The 20,845-nt window shown below is 50.7% G+C and overlaps 1 protein-coding gene across 2 annotated transcripts in view; it reads right to left on the minus strand.

The window, feature by feature from the left end:
* The window catches only part of SLC6A17 (solute carrier family 6 member 17), a 55,548-nt gene that overhangs the window by 32,164 nt on the left and 2,539 nt on the right, over nt 1–20,845 (minus strand). For both annotated transcript variants that reach the window (XM_027536240.1, XM_027536242.1), the window contains exons 2-3: nt 6,472–6,845; nt 1,341–1,498 (exon numbers count right to left, since the gene is read on the minus strand). In XM_027536240.1, coding sequence (XP_027392041.1) covers nt 1,341–1,498; nt 6,472–6,757 — 444 coding nt within the window. In that variant the 5' untranslated portion in view covers nt 6,758–6,845. The remainder of the gene's footprint in view (nt 1–1,340; nt 1,499–6,471; nt 6,846–20,845) is intronic.

Below are 20,845 nucleotides of genomic sequence, written 5' to 3' on the forward strand. Positions count from 1 at the left end.
CTATGGAGGCATGCCCAGTTATCGCTGCCACAGTAAATGGCCTCAGACAGCTGTGCTCATTGAGGTTTTGTAGATGCTTCTTATTGGCTTCCCATGTCCGCCCTTCTCTCAGGATGCTGCTTTCTCTTTGGTACTGTCAGAAGCCTGCCTCTAGAAAGACATGACTTCTCATTTTTCAGAACGTGATAATCAACCTTGGTAGAACTGTATTTAAAACAGAAGCACATGCATCCTGACTGAGGGTCAAAGGGGTTTCCTTTGAAAGTAATGCTTCTACTGTAGAGATTTTCTGCATCCACTTGGGATGCAGACGCCTGCCTATAGCCAGAGACCTCCTCTCTTTCCAGGGGCCTGGCTATCTGATGTATGTGACACTGCTGGGCAGTGTGAGGGCTGAGAGACCCTGGCTTCGTCAATTTTGTCTGAGCCCTGGTATGCATGAGCAGACACTCTTACAGCATACCTTACCTGTGTGGGAATATAGTGGGAGGGATACCCACTGCCTTTACTGGAATGCTTGCCCTCCAAGGAGGAGACCCCACTCACTCATGCACATACACATAGCCAGCCCCAGCAGAGGGCGCTGTATTCGGTCATGTCAACCTGTGCAGAGGTGATCTCTCCTAGTCTCTGCCTGAGGCAGGTTTGGGCTGGCCCTGTTGCCAGGCCTGACAGATCCTTCCAGAGGCAGATTCCAGTTTTTATCCCTGGTGTGAGCATGGGCACCTGCAGGCTTTGCTCTTAAGGGAGGCTCGGTTTCCCCACCTGGAGAGCTAAGCAGGGCCTCATCTGCAGCCCCATGGATCAGCCTGGAGCCCTCATGGAGCATTCCCATCCAGGCCAGTGGGGTCTCCCCATCTCCCACTGTTCCAAAGCCACACCCCTCCTGGGTCGGCCACAGACCCCTGAGGCCTTCTTCAGCTTCACTCATGCACACAGCAAACTGGAAAGGAAACACCATACCCCAAGGCTGCCTTTTCTCACCCAAATAAAATACCCTCTAACCCAGGAGAAAGGATGGGCCTGCCTCACAGAGTGCTGATGGGCTGGTAAGCAGAGCGGGTATCTGGGATGGTCCACGTGTCCCCAGAGGACTCTGGCTGAGATGTTCCAGGCCTTTCCTCCTTCATAACAATCCCAAATATTACATCATTCAGGCAGTGGTGCCAACTTCCAGTTTAGGAAGTATGTGGTCCTGAGACACCAGTTGGATGCAGTACTCAGGATGAGGGTCTCCCTCCCTGCCCTTCACCCCTCCCAGGACTCTGGGCTGTAAGCCCTGTGCCCGAGAGCAGCCCCGCTGCCTCCCAGCCTGTGCCCGCCACCGGCCCCCAACTTACTATACAGCTGGAGAAGCCGATGCCACCCAGGCGGGGGCACACATAGTGCCACACGCCGATGCTGCCACGGCGGATCCTCTGGCCCACAGCCAGCTCCAGGAAGAAGAGCGGGATCCCAATGATGATCAGCAGCACCAGGTAGGGCACCAGGTAGGCACCTGGGGAGGAGGGAGGAATGTGGGAGGGCGTCTGGAGCATAGCAGCCAGGTAAGGCAGGGGTGGCAGCCAGGTCCTACAGCCTCAGCCACATCTCCAATCATCCTCAAACTGTCTCCAGGCCCTGTGCTCCTCCAGGAATGCTCTGGCTTACACATGCAACCTACTACACACTGGCTGCCCAGACCTCCTTCTTCCCCTTGGCTCCACTGACCTGAAACACTAAAGGAGGAGCCAGATGGATGTCAACGCCTGCTATTCACAAGGCAGACAGCCCTACCTCCCTACGCATTCTGTGGACACCTGTTCACACCCCCTCCCGCCCACAGAGGAGCAGCGCCCACTCACTGGCCCCTCAGAGGCACAGACCCTGGGGCACCGTTCTCCCCAAGTCTGGGGGGACCAGATGCCGACACAGCAGACTGGACAGCTCCAGGGAAGCAGAGCTTGGAAGCTCTCCAGGGACACAGAGTCTGACAAGCATCGCCATTAATCTATAGCTAATTGGGAGGAACGGAAGAGAAATTAGCAGCTTAGGAAAGCATAGCCAGGAGAATCATAAAGGATAGAATGGATCTCACTAAAGATTCCAGACAATAAATTTAGCTTGCTGTCCCAGGTCTCACTGCAGACACAATCTCGATTCCAAGTGACAGGGCATTTCGCAGAGGAATTAAAACCATGTCTGGACACAGACAATTGACCCTGGTGGAGAGCTGTGCCAACAACCCAGTCCTGTGAGCAGTGTTATTGGCACAGCCCTGCCTGTCTGTTAAAGGTGCCTCCGGTCCCCACTATCCCCAGACCAAGCCCTGCGAGCTGGGAGCCTCCAGAAGACCCCCCAGCCACACTGCTCTGTTCCCCATAATGCAACATCCCAACATGTGTAATAAACCCAGCAGTCAGGCACCTCTGGGGCCCATGACTCGGCACTTGGCAACAGCCCATCGTTAGCTATTCTATACCAGGGTGTGCAGTGGAGCTATCTGGGCCACGGAAGGCACAGACACTATCCCAGGAGAGCTGGTGGGACCCTCGGGTTCACCTCGGGTTCACCTGAGCATCTGCACACGCATCACACACGAGCAACTGAGCATATACTTGCTGAGAGAGGGGCGTGGGTCCAATGGAGCTAGTCAGAAAAGGCGCCCAGGGGAGCAACCCCCCACAACTTATATAAGAGCATCTAATTCAGGCAACACACACGTGCACACGGTCACATGAACGCATGAATTTAACTTGTCACTAAAGAGCCTCTGCATCATATAAAGGGAGGGGGGCCTGAAGGACCCCTGGTTCTGTCTTTTAACCCAGCTCTGTCTCGTGGTCTCCAGCTCTGGGAAACGGAAGAGGAGAGGACTGATCTGAAGGACAGCATAGGGACACAGGCTCCCTGGTGTTGTATTTCACCCACGAGTCCTCAGGTCGGGGAAGATGTGCAGGGAGACAGGTCTCAAGGGTCAGAGAAGTAGGATGGCATCTTCTGTGGATGCTTTTCTCCTCTTCCCAAGAAACTAGGGAGAGGCTCCAGGTAATTGCTGTCCAAAGACAGGTCCTGCTGCAAAGACTTAGCCGCCACCAGCCACCACTCAGGCTCCAGGACTCTGACTGGACTGGAAGTTTCTTCAACACACTGAGGTCTAGCTAACCACAGGGCTCAAGGGACTGAAGGCTGGATGAGCAGCATTCTGCCTGGGTTCATCACAGGTGCTTTTTCATATCAACTCTTATTAAAGTCATTTGGACATGCACCCTCCTCTACCTTAGAAAATACAACTGGGGACACATCTGAATTTACTTTGATGGTTCAGTGGCTTCTGGGGCCTCAGGTCATCAGTCTAAACAGCTGGGAGCACTGTTTAGGGAGTTATAAAATTTAGCAGAACGTGACTACAGAGAGTTAGATTCTGGGATCTCTGAGGCTTCCTGGATCTCTAGCATGTCTTGCTATTAACAGCAAGCCCCAAGGTGGGCTTTGAAAGACCACCTTGATCTCAGCCTGTTGAGATGCATGCTGAGTGGGTGCTGAGATCCAGACCTTGAAGTCAGACCTTCTGGGCCTGAGTCCTGGTTCCACCACTTACTGGTTCTGTGACTGGGCAAATTGCTTGATCTCTCTGTGCCATTGTTTTCTTATCTATGTAAAGAGGATGAAAATATTAGGTAGAATCATATGAAATTGCTGATATTTGATCATTTTTTACTTAAGAAAATGCCCAGTTCATACGCTTCAACTGTACATCTATTGCACAGGGCTGCCATGAGGATTAAATGAGTGACTTACCCACAGTAAGCACTTGATGACCATCTGCCTACTTCTCATAAAAATAAAGAGAAAAACAAGCAAACTGCAAGGATGAAGAATAAAGAAACTGTCAACGTCTGGTGGAGCTAGGTGGAGTTTTGGAGTTTCCATTCAAAATTAAGCAATTCTCACTGGATCACTCAGGGCTCAAAACCAGAGTTTTGACTCTCAGACCAACCATCTCCTGTGACAATCTACCTCCTTCCAAAACACATTTAAGATGACTATAAAAACCAGTAAAATGTAGGAGTTAAAGGTAGAGATAAAGAGGGATTCCAGGAATTAGAGAGGATGCGAAATGAAGGTAGGAGCATGGAATGGGGAGCTGAGTCCTGAGACCTGATAATGCTTTTCTTTTGGGGGTTGTTAGTGATGTCTAGTGCCGTGGCAACGGTCTGATGACACTGGGAACTAACAGACTTCGGCAAGAATGCTGCCTGGGGGCAGGGGGGCGGTGGAATGTGGGGCGGGAGAAGGACTCTGTGATTCAGCAGTGGATGCTCAGGCGGACTGATGATCTCAGCCATGAAGGATGCGCTCGGAGGCTGCCAGCCAGAGCCCCTAATGCAACGTGCCCTATGAAGTCATTTTGGGTACTCTGAGCTTTTAACATCTCACAGCACTTGAGGGAATCACACACTTCCCTTTGTAACTTTGCTTTGGGCTGGCCTTATATCAACTCAGTGACTTAGGCCTGGCCATTGTCATACAGGGGCTTTCCTGGTAGCTCAGCTGGTAAAGAATCTGTCTGCAATGCAGGAGACTCTGGTTCGATTCTTGGGTCAGGAAGATACCCTGGAGAAGGGATAGGCTACCCACTCCAGTATTCTTGGGCTTCCCTGGTGGCTCAGACCGTAAAGAATTCTCCTGCAATGTTGGAGACCTTGGTTCGATCCCTGGTTTGGGAAGATCCCCTGGAGGAGGGCAGGGCAACCCACTCCAGTGTTCTTGCCTGGATAATCCCCATGGACAGAAGAGCCTGGTGGGCTACAGTCCATGGGGTCACAAAGATTTGGACACGATTGAGCAACTAAGCACAGCACAACACGGCATGCCATATAGATTGAAAGCTCTGATCGCAGCTATTTATTGGGTGAGTAAAAATAAAGATCTTCAAAGCAAGGAGAGTACAGAGGGAAGAGACTGTGCCCTGGTGGCAAGATGGAAGTTTCTGGCCCTAAGTCAGGTGGACATTCTCACTCCCTGCTCTTCAACAGAACTGGCAAAGGAGGAGAAGTCTCGAGCCAGGCTCTGCCTTCTGGACTGGTGAGAGCATCCCAGAGGGGAGGGAGGGACTCTGAATAGGGCTGCATCTCTGGGGGGCCCACATGGCAGATCCATGGGGCAGGGAGGGAAGTGACAGGGCTAGCTGGGCCCACACTTTCAGGCTGGAGCGTGGCAGTCCCAGGGCACAGGGACCCAGGGGCAAGAAAGTTCTTTGCTGGCTTCCAGGACCAGAGGTCTGAGCTTGGAATTGTCAAAGCCCACTAGGTACTTTTTGTTGTTGTTGTTGTTTATTTTTGGTTCATTTCCCCCTGGTTTCAAAGCAAATTGCTTTTGGAACATTCCAGCCTACCACAGAGGTGCTAGGGGATAAGGCCTGGGGACTTTTACCCACCCCAGGAGCTAGAATAGTGAGTAGAAATGGTCTGATACCAGGGGTAAGACCCTCTGTGGGGAGTGAATCCCCCTCTGGAGGGGCAGCATGAGGGCCCCTCCAACCTTCGAGGCAGCAGGTGTAGTGATTAAGGGCTCAGGCTCTGGGGCCAAGCTGTCCAGATTTGAATCCTGACTTTATCACCAGCTGTGTGACCTTGAACAAGTGATCTAACCTCTCTGTGCCTCAAGTAACAGCCTCTAATATGAGGATGATAATAACTTTTCCTCACATGGGTTTTTGGGGACAATACCATATGAACCATATGAAATTGGTGCTTTGGCTGTTCCAAGATGCAGTTTCATGCATTTCAACCTAATATCCAGGAAGAGCTTATGATAGTGCCTGGCATCTATAAGCATTTAATAGTAATGGCCAATAGCTTCTTTTCACTACTGTGTGTCAGATATGTGCTCAGTCGCTCCAGTCGTGTCCAACTCTCTACAACCCCATAGACTGTAGCCCACCAGGCTCCTCCTGCCATGGGATTCTCCAGGCAAGAATACTGGACTGAATTGCCATGCCCTCCTTCAGGGGATCTTTCTGATCCAGGAATTGAACTCGCGTGCCTTATGTCTCCTGCCTTGGCAGGCGGATTCTTTACCGCTAGCACCACATCGGAAGCCCCATCAGATATAGTGGTAAGCATTCCATTAATAAATACAAAGCTCATTTAATTCTCCCAACTATTCTGTGAGGCAGGAACTATTATTCTCATCTTACAGATGCAGGATAGCAAGGCACAGAGAGATGAAGCAACTTGCACAGGGTCCCAGAGCCAAATGGCTCCCCTGGGACTTGAATCCAGGCTGTCTAGGGCCAGAGCCCACATTCTCTCCTGCAGCCTCTTAAGAGCTGTTAGCCATTCCTGGGGAAGAGTCTCAGTCTCACTCTGGAGTCCTGAGTTCCAGGCTACAAGGGCCTTGGCTCTGCCTCATAAAGGGGTGTTTCTTTTCTCCCCTCAGCCCAGCCCACATGCAGGGCACTCTGGGACAAGCAGGGCTGCCCCTTACCTCCTCCGTTTTTCTGGCACAGGTAAGGGAACCTCCAGATGTTGCCGAGGCCCACAGAGAAGCCAATCTGGGCCAGGATGTACTGCAGCTTGCTGTTCCAGGCCGGCCGATCCTCCGCGTCCAGCTCCTCCTCCGCTGCCTTCTGCTTGCCGCCTGCCTCTCCGGCCACATTCAAAACACTCTGCTTGTAGTCCACGGGCTCCTCCAGGGCCAGCAGGTCGGCCACCGACTCCGTGACGTGCTCATTGCTATGCTCACGCTGGGTCACCTTGCTGTTCTTCGGCATTGGGCCCCCTGGGTAGCGCAGCCCTGCTTCCCAGCACGTGGAGAAGGTGGGACTTGGCTGCCGTCAGCTCCTTCTCATCCAGGGACCTCTGAAACCAGAAGAGCAGGAGAGGGTTTGCTGACCACACCAGAGAGGTGGGGAGTCCGAGTGGACACGACCCAATCAACTCCCTCTCGCACACTCAGAAGCTGGTCAGTGGCCTTGAACTTCAAGCTTGCCTTCTTCCCCAGTGAGGGCCAGTGAGGGCCACTGAGGGCCTCAAGGTCTGCACCCTCAGTTTCCCCATGAGCCTTCTCAGCTGAGCATCATCAGAAAGGCAAGCCTGATGGAAGGGGTAACACCATACACCAAACCCAAATAAAGGGTCACCCATCACAACATGGCCACCTGTCACCATCATAGATCCTAGAATGTTCAAGAACATTTGGAGGGCTCCACTGCCCTCCCCTCCTAGGGCAGCACAAGGTGTAGCCAAGTCCTAGCCCTCTTGTGTTCTATTGAGTCAAACCGACTGGTGGGACCCAGGGAAACCGGCACCTGCATTCCAAATGCAGCTGGGGGCCAGTGGCATCAACATGCTTGTCAGTAACACAGACTCTCAGTCCCACCCCAGACTTACTGAATAATGTATTTCTACAGAAACTCCAAGTGATTCAGAGGGACATTCATGTTTGCAAAAAAGAAAAAAAAAAAAAGGCTAACGGTCTTACATAGGGCCCCTGGACACCAGCATTCCCCAGGCAAGAGTACTGACCAGGCTCAGCTAAAGATTCTGGCAGCAGAGACCTAGAGATGCTTGCTCAGTGCCAACAAATCCTGGGTCATCGCTCAGCAGTGACATTATCTGAAGGCCACCGCAGCCAAGAGCCAGTTCTCCATCCTTCTGTGACAGTTTTACAGCAGATAATGTCTGCACAGCGCGGGCGGGGGAGGCACAACTCTCCCCTGCTTCTGTCATTCCCCATCCTTCTTTCCTGCTTTCCCTTAAACAAATAGAGCACCAAGGAAACTAGTCCTTTGAAGGATCCCAACACTCTACTTGTATCAAAGCACCTCCTCGTTAAGGGAAGGTTGGAGGATTTAAAATTAAACCACGTACACCCCGGCCGGCAGTTGCCTTGCATCTTTCTAGGGATGTAAATCGTCGTGTTCTGTCATTACTCCACTAAGCGAAGGAGCTGCCTCTGTTCCCCTTGCACGTGCCATCTTAACACTCGGGCAAGAGCTCTGTGTAGCAGAAGTGCACACACCTGCCCTGCTGCTGGCCTTGACCCAGACCTCCTGGCTGGCTCCACCCAACACCTGACCTTTGAGGAGACCTGGCCAGCCAGATCCTATTATACATGTAACGAAGCTAGGAGACCTGGCAGATGGGGACAACTGTCCTCCCTGGTCTGCAGGTTAGCCAGCCCTCCCCAGGCCAGGTTTTGGATCACACAAGCAAGTGACGTTTTCTTGTCCTCTTCATCTAAGGGGGGCAATGATTCTTTAGTGACTGTCCCCTTCTACTCTAGGCACAGTCAGGGTTTGGGACAGAGCCAGACTGCCTGAAAGACCTCAGAATTCCCTATAAGCAACGCAGCTCTCAGTTGGGACTCTGCTTCACAGTGGGTCAGCTGAACTCTCCATCATGGCCCGGAGGGTGCCCCAAGGTGGGATTGTATGTCTGTGGACCCTCAAGCCCTCAGCCTCCCCTCAAGCTGCTATGGTGCCTGAGCTGCAGAAGCAGATGGTGCCCCTAGGAGTTGTGCCAGGGGGAGGCCTGTGTTCTTGCCTAGGCTGCCAAGATGAACCCCTCCTGCTCCCCAGTCATCAGATCGTGGTCCCCAGGCCCTCAAGTGGAGAACAAAACCTAAGGCACACGTGACGGCGGCTTGTCCAGCTAGTCTGCCATCCCTCAGCCACGTTAGGAGTTTTATAAAAAGCTAGAGCTGGGGAGGAGGGTCAGGTAGGTCCCTCCTATGAGCGCAGTCACCAGGGCACCTGAACTCGGAGCCTCCCTGCAGGTAGCCAGCCCGCAGCAGGATTAGATCAGAACAACCTGAAATGCATTCGATATGATGTACTGTTCATCTTGTCACAACTGGAGAAAACAGGGATTCCTGCAAGTCAGCAGAATTTACCTTGAGGCTGGCCAATTCAACAACACACTTTCCCATAAATAGATTAGTGAGTGGCAGCTCTGGTCACCAGCACGAGAAGGGGGGTGGGGAACAAAGCACCATTGTAAACTGAGAGGGCTCAAGGACAAAACCGGCACATTCTAATATACCCAGAGAAGGGTACCCTCAACAGCATCATGGAAACCACAGGCATCAGCTCAATATGAGCTTCTTCCTTCTTCCCAAGACATCAGTGATGCACCACAGGATGGGGCCTGGGGTCCTCTGGGTCATCAGCAAAGTGCTGCTGCAAACTTGCAAGCTGAGACACTGGGCCAGGCTGCCATCAAGACTGGAACCTTCTGCATCCATGAGTGTGCTCATATTACAGGAGTCCAATGTTCGGAATACTAAAGTCTGACGGATCCTAGGAACATTCTCATTTTATATATGAGGAAACTGAGGCCAAGAGAGAGGGAAATAATTGCCCAAAGCCACTGGGTCAGACCCAGCAGGGGGTGGAACACAGGAAGAAGACAGTATCTTCTTTGAGGGCTTTGAAGTCAGAAAGGCCTGGATTTGAGAGCCCATTTCATTCATTCATTCACTCACTCACTCATTTCACTGAGTTTACAAATATTTACTAAGTGCCTTCTTCTGGTGGCTTAAACAGCGAAGAATCTACCTGCAATGCGGGAGACCTGAGTTCGATCCCTGGGTTGGAAAGATCCCCTGGAGAAGGGAATGGCTACCCACTCCAGTATCCTTGCCTGGAAAATTCCATGGACAGGGGAGTCTGGCGGGCTACAGTCTATGGGGTCGCAAAGAGTTGGACATAACCGATCAACTAACACTTTGACTTTCTCTGTAGCAGGCTCTAAGTGTGAGGGATACGGCAGCAAACAAAAGAATCCAGAGCTTCCCCTTGTGGAAGTTCTATTTCTGGCAGACAGGCCAGACACTCAAAGAAATAAACATACAAAATAACCAGTGGTGATTTTTACTATAATGACAAATATCATGGGATGGAGAGTGAGGTCGCTGGCAAGCCGGAGGGCTGCAATGTTAGGATCTGGAGAGGCATCCCTGAGGAGGCGACACTGGGGCAGAGGCACTCAGGAAATGTATGTCAAGTGCCTGAGTGAGCGAATGAAGTGCCTGTGTGACTTCAAAGCCCCTGCCCTCCAGCCCACACCTCCCCCACCTCTCACCTCCACCCCTCCACGACCCGCTCCGCCAACTGTAAAGACACTGGCTGGTGCCCTGAGAGAGGTGGGCAGCCACCTCGCTTGAATTATGCGAGTGTCGGGCCCTTGCTGGGTGAAAAGCTTCTATCTGATGACAGCTCCTGCCTCCCAGGGAGGGCTGTGTGAGGATTCCACGAGCAGATGTACGCAGAGTGCCTGGCACAGGGCTTGGCACTAGGAAGGACCCCGAGGGTGGAGGCCGCAATCTGGAATTCTGGTCTTGTTTGTCTTTATTCATTTAAAAATATGTAAGTCCCCCTATTTATATTTCATTACATAAATGCCCTGTTTATCCTCAGGAAAAGCCAAAATGAGTTTGCGGGTGGAGTGGGATAGAGAGCGGAGAGCGTTGTGAGGCACCACCAGCGCAGAGAGCACCCTGAAGCTGGTGGACCCTGCGAGGTCCAGGCCCACCCACCTGGCCCCGGGGTCAAAGGGAAGCAGGTAAGGGCCATACGGGGCCAGGCCCCAGGCCTGAAGATCAGCAATGTTATTACTGATTTAAAAAAAAAAAAGCATGGCCTCACAGTAAAGCCTGGCAATATTATGAATAGAACTATAGCTCATATTTGGGATAGTTTGAAATCATTTAAAAACATGCTTTACACAGTCCATGGGCCCAGTATGAGGTGGTGATTCTGCTCCAAAGCCAAACTGCCTGGGTTCGAATCTCAGCTTCCCTCTTCACCAGCCACCAGCCTGGCCGGGTTCTTCCCCTCACTGAGCTGATTCCCTCAGTGCCAGTGAACAGAGCATGGCCACCCGGTAATGTCAAGGGGAGGACAGGTCTCAGGAGCGGGCCCAGCCCCCAGCAAGTGCTCACAGATGTCACCTCTTCTTATCATCTCACTGGATTCACAGCCTGACCCGAGAAGTGCAGTGAACAGCTGTGCCCCTAGGTGGGACAGGGCATGGCCACCATCACACAGCTGTCAGCACCCACGTCTCCTCACTCCTGGGCTCTCTCCATGTCTAAAGGGGAAGCAGCAGCAGTGACTTCAAAGAACCTGCCCTCCAGTTCCCTGAAGCCTGGAGACCCCGTGCTGGAAAAGGTGAGCTTTCAGCCCAGGGCCCGGGAATCCAACGTGTACCCAGCGACCTTGAAGCTCGGCCGGGGACAAGCGCCAGAATCAGAGACGGTCCAGGGAGGTAGATTCCTCTCTGCCCTGCCTTTGCTGCCGTGGAGCCAGAGGTGATCCAGCCAAGGGGAGGCCCATTTGGTGCTGGCCTTGCTTGACCAACCACCAGACAACTATGCAAAGTGGCACCATCAACCTGACCTCTCTGGACCTTGCTTTCCCTGTGTGTGCAACGGGCAGGTCTGGATGATCTCTGAGGCCCTTTCAGCTCTGCATATATCCGGGGAGTGCTCCTCCCGCACATGCATGTGAGCAAGGTGTGACCTGCCCCAGGCACCACACACTGCAAGTCCTTGCGCTTGTCTGTCAGGCCACCCTCTTCCGGATGCGAGCTCACTTGGGGCGCTGTGGTGATGCTTTGACCACCAGCCCTCTGTTCTCAGATTACCGCCCCCGCAGTAAATGAGGTGGGTTGTAAAGGTGCTTTCCCAAGAGGCACATCAGAGGATGCAGTGCCATGGTACACTCCGGAAGGATGCCTCAACTACTTAAAACACAATGCAGAGAGGCTCGAATGCCGAGAAAGCCCTCGGTTGCCAGATCTGTCACTTAGCAACAGATGCAGCTTACAGCTCAGAATAGCGCATGTGAGAGAAGCAGGATGGGCGAGTGAACTGTGAATCTTCTTAAAAAGAGAAAAAAATAGTGTGACTAGGAGGCAGACAGGTAAAAATATCTCGGGGCCAGAGGGATGATGGCTCCACAACAACCTTTCAAGCACAGCACTCACTCAGTAATTACCCCCGGGGTGGGGGGCAGGGGGTGACTGCTCACCCTGCAACCAAGGCCAAGCCAGGGGCTTCTCCACCCCACAGGAGCCAGGGAAGGGGGACCCTCTGAGCACCTGCCTCCTGAGGTCAGTAAGGTGGTATCTGGTAACTTAAAGGACAAACTCAAAGGAGTCAGTTTCCACGTGAGCCTCCCAGATGAACTGAGTGGACAAGCTGCTATCTTGGGGAAAGAGGAGCCAAGGGGACCACAGACCCCGAGGACTGACTTCACTGAAGCCCTGGGGTGCTCACTGTTGCTGCCTTGGGTGGGTGGGTACTCTGGAGAGAGTGTTACAAGTCTGTAAATGCAAACCTCTATCACAGGGCTTCCCGGTGGCTCAGCGGTAAAGAATCCACCTGCAACACAGGAGACCCGGGTTAGATCCCTGGGTCGGGAAGATCCCCTGTAGAAGGAAATGTATTCCACTCCAGTATCCTTGCCTGAAAAGTCCCATGAACAGAGAAGCCTGGCGGACTGCAGTCCATGGGATCACAAAGAGTTGGACATGACTTGGCTACTAAACCACCACCACAGCACAGGGAAGCCGTGGGACCCCAGAAGAGAAGAGCAGTGGAGAACGCCCAGCTCCCTGGGCCATACAGCCAAGTCCAACTCAGGACTAAGCAGTGGTGAGAAGAAAGTGAGGTCAGGTCCCTTCCTCTCAGGGAACTTAACCGCTTCCTGATTTCCAGGTGACAAGCCGTGGTGGCCCACACACTTTTTCTAATTACCTCAGAGCCTCTGGGCTTCCACTGAGCCCAATACAGATCAGACTGTTAACAGACCCAAGTTGTCCTCTGAATTATTTTTAACTATCTTATTGGAACCTCTGGCAGTCAGCTGATACAAACTGCTCCTGGCAGGCCCTGGCCTGGGGTGGCCGCTCATCTTGGGTTTTCTCGCCCAGGAGGCACAGCCAGACGCCAGCACATTCCTGGCCTCTCCCTCCTCCACCCTCCATCCCCACATCGCAAAGTCCCGCCAGTGGGTTCAGATCTGTCCTCCCCCAGCCTCATGCTCTCCGTGGAAGGCCAGCACCAGGTGCCCAGCTCACAGCTCCTCCAGGCCTTTGGAGGAGATACCATGTCTCCCCACGCCCACTGCCATCGCATCGCCGTGGCAGCTCCTCCTGCAGGCCCCCTTCCACCTCCCTGGCCCTGGCTCCCTCCTCCTCCCCGGCCCACCTACCACTCTTTGTCCTCTGCGTCCTCAATCTTCTAGTCTTTGAACGTCCAGCTCAAGGCCCAGCCAATGACGTGATGCCTTCTACAACTGTCCAGTGAGAAAGAACATCCCTTTCTCTCCCTTCCTCAGCACACTTCTTGTAAGACTATTTGCTACTTTTACCATCTGGCTTTCTAGTATAGCTAGTTATTTAAGGACTGATTCCTTTTCGAACCACAAGGCTCCCTGAGGGCAGGACCCAAGATGGATCAGCTCTGTGCCCCTCCCCATTGCCCCACACCCAGCAGGGCCTGGCACACAGGACAGGACATGATATTCACAGATGCTCCGAGGTCTCTGCCTGCCCACCCTCCAAGAACAACCTGCTTCCCTGCTTCCTATGTTAAATCGGAACTTTGCCCTTCTCCTTTGAAACAAAGATGTGACGGCAAAAAGCTAACAGCTCTGAGCAGAGACATGGTAAACCTACCAGAAGTCGTCTGCCCAGCCAGGGGCTGTAATCTGGCGCAGCCCTACAGCACATGTGGGGAGGACCCTAGGCCTTGGAAGACAGATTTCTAGCCCTGACTCATCTGGAAAATAGGGAACAGCTCTTACCTACCAACTGCATCTGGTTATCACATGGATAGAAGGAGAAAGAGAAAGAAAAGCTTCTTGAAACATCGAGTCAACAGAACGGCCACTTCTGACTCCATTTCACAGATCTTCCAGCTTTGTGCTGTGGTCCCCAGTCCTTATCCTAACTGACCGCATCTTTGCTTCCCCAAGGCCAAATTCTAGTGACCAACTATTACATGTGCTCAATAAATATGATATGAATGAAGTGAGTGAGTGAATCAAGGAATTGATGTATTTTGAACTCCTCAAATTTTCTAGAATCTGATGTTATTTCTCAGCTTCAAATTTTCCCATCTTCTGACATGATACTCTGATCCCAGGAGCATGTGATGCCCCAAGCATCTGTTTGAAACTAACATAAACTAAGAAGTCTGGCCATTGCTCAAAGACATTTTGCCTTTCATATAGGAGCCATGATCTGTGCCTCCTTGTCTCCAGTTTGCAGGCAGGATTCATCCACACCACAGAGAAGTAATCACTGGATGGGCATGGTCTTGGCATGGAGCCTTCCAGAGGCTAACACACGGTCAAAGGAGCCAGTGGAATCTTCTACATCTCGTCTCACCTTCCTGTTGCATTTACTGAGCATGTTCTCTGCAGTTGATATTTTGTTTTCTTAGTCAAGGAGGAAGGAAAGCAGGAAAAGGGGCAGATGGTCCACGGGGGGAGGAACTGGCACTGGAAAATATGGGAGAGGCCAGTGCCAACAAAAGCTTTTGGTTCAGTTCTACCAAGTCATGTGAGGGGGAATGCATGCCCAGTGAGTGTGAAAGCAAGAGCAGCACCAAGGCTGCCCCCACAGCCACCTGAGCCTTGCACTAGAATTTAGGTGCTGAGGGCAAAGTGGACTGTGGTGATAACGGCAACTTCAACAGTAACACAGGGACTCCTCTGATGATCCCAGTGGCTGAGACTCCATGCTCCCAATGCAGGGGGCCCAGGTTGGATCCCTGGTCAGGGAACTAGATCCCATATGCCACAACTAATGACCCTGACTGCCACAGCTAAAACCCAGTGCAACCATATAAATAAATAAATAGTTTTTAAAAGACCAGCAGCACATAGGCTATCCTTCTTGAGGGCTGACTATCCATAGCAGCCATTGTATTGAACAGACATTATTTCCTTTAACCCCACCAAAAGCTGTATGAGGCTGGTGCCACTCTTATCCCCATTTTACAGATGAAGAAGTAGAGGCTCAGAGGGGATACATTACTTGTATTTCATTGAACTTAAGACTTTTTGGTGTTGGTACTTTCTTGAACTTACCAGAAAGGGTCCGTGGGAGGTTTTCACCCAACTAGGTCACTCCACTTGACCAACAGCCCATCTGAGACATTGTTGACTGCACATTCTGATTTTAAGATGTGACACTGTGCAAAATTACACATCTTGGGATTGATGAAATATAGCACACAGTCAAAAAGTGGAGGCCCAGAGTCCCAACCACCAACATAAGGTGACTGCAGAATCTCTCAGCCACCACACTGTCCCAGGAGGATCATGGGTTTGGAGTCAGGGAAACCTGGGCCTGAGTCCTGTAGCCACTTGCGAGTCATGAGTCTTTGGGAGGGTTTATACCTCTTTTGGTTTCAGCTTCTGGACCTGAAAAGATGGGGATGAGGCTCTGACCTCGTGGGATTGTCATGAGGATAAAATGAAATAGGGAGCACACCATAAACCCCATCAGCTGCTGCTCCACATGAGAACATGGGGGAGATGGGCTAAACTAGGAAGACGCCCATTCACCCATGCGCCTGCAATGTCCAGGAACCAGCATGGAACAAGCACGGTTACCTGAGGACATGTGGGGCTAGTGGGGGATGCAGGTGTTTGGAGCTCCAGCATATTTCCACTTCTCTCTTGAACTGAAGGAGAATGGAGCCCAGAGACTCTGATGAACTAGAGATACTAATGAAATATGGGATTTTAAAACTTCTCTATATTTTCCCTCTCTCTTTCCCTCTTTCCTGTCCTTTATTTCCTTCAACAGATATTTACTGAACAGTAACTGAGCATCAAGCCCTGTCCTAGTACAGCAGAGAACAGAGAAAACAATGTCCCTGCTCTGGAGGATTTAGAGGACAAATAAAAATCACATATAATAATAATTAATATCACATGAAAGTGGAAAGTGAAAGTCGCTCAGTCGTATCCAACTCTTTGCAACCCCATGGACTATACAGTCCATGGAATTCTCCAGGTCAGAATATTGGAGTGGGTTGCCATGTCCTCCTCCAGGGGATCTTCCCAACCCAGGGATTGAACCCAGGTTTCCCGCATTGCAGGTGGATTCTTTACCAGCCAAGCCAACAGGGAAGCCCAAGAATACTGGAGTGGGTAGTCTATCCCTTCTCCGGCAGCTCTTCAACCCAGGAATCGAACCGGTGTCCCCTGCATTGCAGGTAGATTCTTTACCAGCTGAGTTACCAGGGAATATCGTATATATAGGCATAAACTATAACAATAGTGATATCAAATAAATATATACAGGGGATAGAGTGAGGTAGGGATGCTATAATGTATAGGGGGTATTGGAAAGCAACTCTGCTAAAGACCTGATAATGTGAGAGCGTAAGCCAGGATGTCCTGGGGAAGCAATCATGGCAGGGGGAGCAGAAAGTGCAAAGGTCCCAAAGCAGGAGCCACACAGGCCCTGTGCTTAGAGCATCCTAAGCCAGGGTAGAGTAGGATATGCTGAGACAGGAGAATAGCTGGCAGCCTGAGCAAGGAGGACCCATCAGCCGTGGAAAGGAGTTTGGGTCTTCCCTCGAACAGAAAACTGTTTTTAAAGAGATGGATAGAGTACAAGTTAAAAAGCACATGGATTAGGAGTTTGGGATTAGCAGATGCAAACTATTACGTATAGGATGCATAAATGACAAGGTTCTACTGTACAGCACAGGGAACTATACTCAGTAACCTGTGATAAACCATAATGGAAAAGAATATGAAAAAGTATGTATACATATGTATAATTGAATCACATTGCTATACAGCAGAAATTAACACAGCCTTGTACGTCAACTAAATAAATTTTAAAAAGAAAAAGCAGGTAGGTTAGAGATGGTGGTGACCTGGGCCAGGCTGTTGGATAAGGTTGAGGTTTTAAAGAGAGGAAAACGGAGGACCCAGGGTACTGAAACGTACACAGGCCCCGAACAGAAGACCCATGAGACTGTCCTGATGTAGGAAAAAAAAAATTATTTTTTAAGTCAGTTGTGAAAAGAAAAAATTCCAGGAGTGACAAGCAAAAGCCTGATTCCCTGCTTTTCTTATTTGTGGGAGGCCCACAGTGGCAACAGATGGGTCCTTACAACCTCTGCCTTAATCCTCTGACCTGGATTTTCTTACAGCCACTATTTCCTCTTGTTCCAGAGAGAGACAGAAGGAATCACGGGTGTCCAATTACCTAAATTACCCACCAGACTGCCGAAGAGCACTTGAAAGAATAGTGATCAGAAACTCTTAATTACTGTCCCAACATGATGCCTCTTTCCTGAGGACCAGAAACATTTGAGTCTCTTTCCCCAGCAGCCTTCAGCAAGGCTTTGTGGAGGGGTGGGCTGAAAGGCACCCCCATCAGGAGCAAGTCGCCAGCCACCTGAGATCACAGTGGAGGAAGCACACGTCTGAAGACCTACTGTCCTTCCGTATGTTATTTATCCCCAACTTGGGGTAAGATGGAATGCTCATTTTACAGATGAAGAAGCCTAAGCTGAGGGAAGATAACTACCGTACACTAGACTACTACCGTGCACTAGATTACCCAGCCATGAAACGGAGAGACAGAATCCAAGCTGTGGTCCACCTCACTCAGTAGTCCGTACTCTTCCATACTTTGGTGCTTTCCAATCTTCCACACATGATGACGCACAGAGAGGAGAATACTGCCATGGAACACTGGGTAAATGCAGCAGGCTTCTCCATCCTAGGCCATTCAAGGCTATTCCAGGGGATGAAGGTGTCATTATCTCTGGGCCACCCATCTGGGGCCCTGGTTAGGAAGTTCTCCAATGCACTGTGCCACACTGCAAAGCGACACGTGTGAATCTCATTCAGCAAGTCAACAATGGAACAAGTCCATCTACCATCATTCCGCCCGGAGTTCAGGAGCTTTCTCACTTGGCCAGATCCATTCCCAAAGCTAAAAGCATAATGCAAATTGGGGGACTGGTCAAGGAGATTCCTTCCGGTGGTTCTAAAGGAGTCCCCAAACTACTAGCAGGCAGGTTGTCTCAGAGGTGTGCCAGGACCGTGGACAGCACCCATCGGGCCATTCTGAAAGCCAGCGCTCGCTGCCCATTACAGGAGCACGCTCTCCTCCCTGTAGACCCCCAGCAAGAGGAGATCCATGTCCTCCCTGAGCACTCACCTGGTAGCACCTGCTGGAGCCATCCCATCAGATGACTGTTCACATCCCCTGAATGGCAGCTTTATCAAAGAGCACTGCTGGCCTGGAGTTGGATTTAAAACAGGAGCCCAGAAGTCTTATAATTAAAGAGAAAATGCAGCCAGCAGGAATTTGGGGTGTGGACCAATAGATTCTATTTGCAAGTGAAATAATAGGTGGCAAATTAGTGGTTCACAGAATCCAACAGAAGTTCCAATTAAACCCATAATTAGAAATGATGGAATACAGCAAAAGGAACCTTATCTTCAAATGAACTGTGAGTAGGCTGTGGAAGACAGAGTGGCAACTCACTGGGTCAGATGCAGTAGATTCGATGACTTCCAGGCCTGGAAGCTGGGGTGTTACTTCCTCTGGCCCCACGCTTGCCCCATCCTCGCTCCACAAGTGGCCTCAGAGCAAAAGCATTTTCAGTCTCAGCTCCCAAGTTGGGGACTCAGGCTGCCCAAGCCTCATCTGACACAGAATTGTTCTCTAACAAAACATACCTGGTTTTAAACATGAGAATAATTTGGCACAGTAATGCATCTTACAGCTGAGCTCACGTTTTCACATGTGAGTTTTCTGTGCACAGTGAATATCTAACTATATTTTTTAATAACTGAATTTATCCAGAGATGGACCATATCTTAATTTTTAAAATTACTCACGGGGGATGGGGGATGGGAGAGAGAATTACCCAAAGACTGTATCTCCTCAAAATGGCTGTCTATGGAGCAAGGGCTTCCGAGAAGACCTCTTTGTCCCCTGGGGGTGCTTATCTTTCAACAATCCACTCTCACTTTCAGAAACTTCCCCACCGTGAACAAAGCGGGCTCAAAGATGCGAGGCAGGCTAGGAGAATAGGGACCTATTCTTCCAGGTGATTTCTCAGAGAGAGAAGAGATGGAGAAGCAGAAGGAATCAGAGACCAAGTTTCCCAGAATAGTCAAGGACGCACGTGGTGGAGCCCCAAGGGTGAGGAGCACAGGCTCCATGGGGCGGGACCAGGAAGCAAGCAGCATCCCCCTGGGCAGCCCTTGCCGCCACTGCTGCCAATGACCTTGGAGGGTTAGCAGTTTAGCTCTGGGGTCTGGGACCTCACCAGAAACTGCTGCAGGTCCCTGGCACACACTCTCCAGCAGAGAAACCTGACACATCATAGCCCACCAGTGACTGGCTGCCCTTGGTACTGCAGAAGCAAAAATCCTCAGGCATCCTCACATTTGCTCTGACTCTTCCTTCACTGCTCCTAGAAACAACCCCAGACTGGGACAGACTTTATAGGAATGAGGTTGGGGTGGTAGAGATCAGGAAGAGAAAGATGGACAGGACAGTAAAGCATCAAGATGGAGCCTGCGATGTTCTTTTGGATTCCAACCAACCTGGGACCACATACTGTATTCCCCCTTAGAAACTGGGGTATGCTCATTCTTTACCAGTTTCCCATTAGTGGAGGCTCATGTCCCTCTTCTCAGAGCAACAGCTTAAAGAAACAAACTCACAGGTTTAGACAACCTCGTTTGGGTAAATACCTATGTCGTCAGCAAAAATTTATTAAGAACTTATTATGGATTCACATCACATAGACATCAAGAACATGAAGTCTGGAATCTAACAGACCTGAGTGCAAATTCTCAGGTTGCCACCCACTACCGTGTGACCTTGAGCAAATTATTTAACCTCTCTGAATTCAAGTCCCACATTTGTAAACTGCTGAGAGCAATAATATGCCTTCTGGGACTGTAAAGAAGGTTAAATGAGATAGTATATGAATGAAGCATTTAGCACAGCGCAGAAGCCTCAATAAAAACTTAGATACTATCATTGTGTGCTAAGCACCCAGCACCCAGCCCTCCTAAAAGCAGGCCAAACAGGCATTTCCCCACAGATGACCATCCCACTTGTGATCACAGGGCATGCACTACTACAGAGCTACCCGTGGTACTGTGCTTCTGACCTCTGGAAGTCAAAGGGGATACCAGACTAAGGAAGGCTGATGTAAGAGGAATCTATAATAACAGAATTTTCCCCCATCCTGGTGAAATTCCCCATCCAGAAATTTTGTTGTAAGGATTTCTTGCAGCCCAGCCTGAGAGTGAGCAATAACTCAGACCTGGTTTAGGAAAAAACCAAAATCCATCTTCCTTTTAAAATGTTCTGTTGCTTATCTTAGCAGCTTTGAAGAGATTAATGGTGCATCGTCCTGCTGCAGCAAATCTGGACAGGAAGGAGCATGAGGAAAAGGAAGCTGCACAGACAGAAAGAACTTGCTTCTTAGGATTCCTCTCCTCTCTGTATTTATTATATCATCCTTGGAATTTGCTCCCAGATCCAACTGGGAGGGCAGTGATTCCAGGGTGCATGTACCACTCACTCTCATGAGCATGCACACACGTGTGCATGCACACACACACACACGCACACACGCACGCACACACACTCACTCACATACATACATTTCCAGTCGCAGACTAGAGTTCCCTGAGTCAGCATGGCTTCTTTCTTGATGTCCTGGGGGGGGTCCCCTTATTTTCTTTGCTCTTGAGGTGCACATATCTTAGCTCAGCACCCAGAGGCCCCAGCACAGATCTGCCCACCCCCTACCCACCCCCCCACCCGACTCCACATCCCAC

This window comes from Bos indicus x Bos taurus, chromosome 3 (assembly GCF_003369695.1).
Source record: "Bos indicus x Bos taurus breed Angus x Brahman F1 hybrid chromosome 3, Bos_hybrid_MaternalHap_v2.0, whole genome shotgun sequence".
Classification (NCBI taxonomy): domain Eukaryota; kingdom Metazoa; phylum Chordata; class Mammalia; order Artiodactyla; family Bovidae; genus Bos; species Bos indicus x Bos taurus.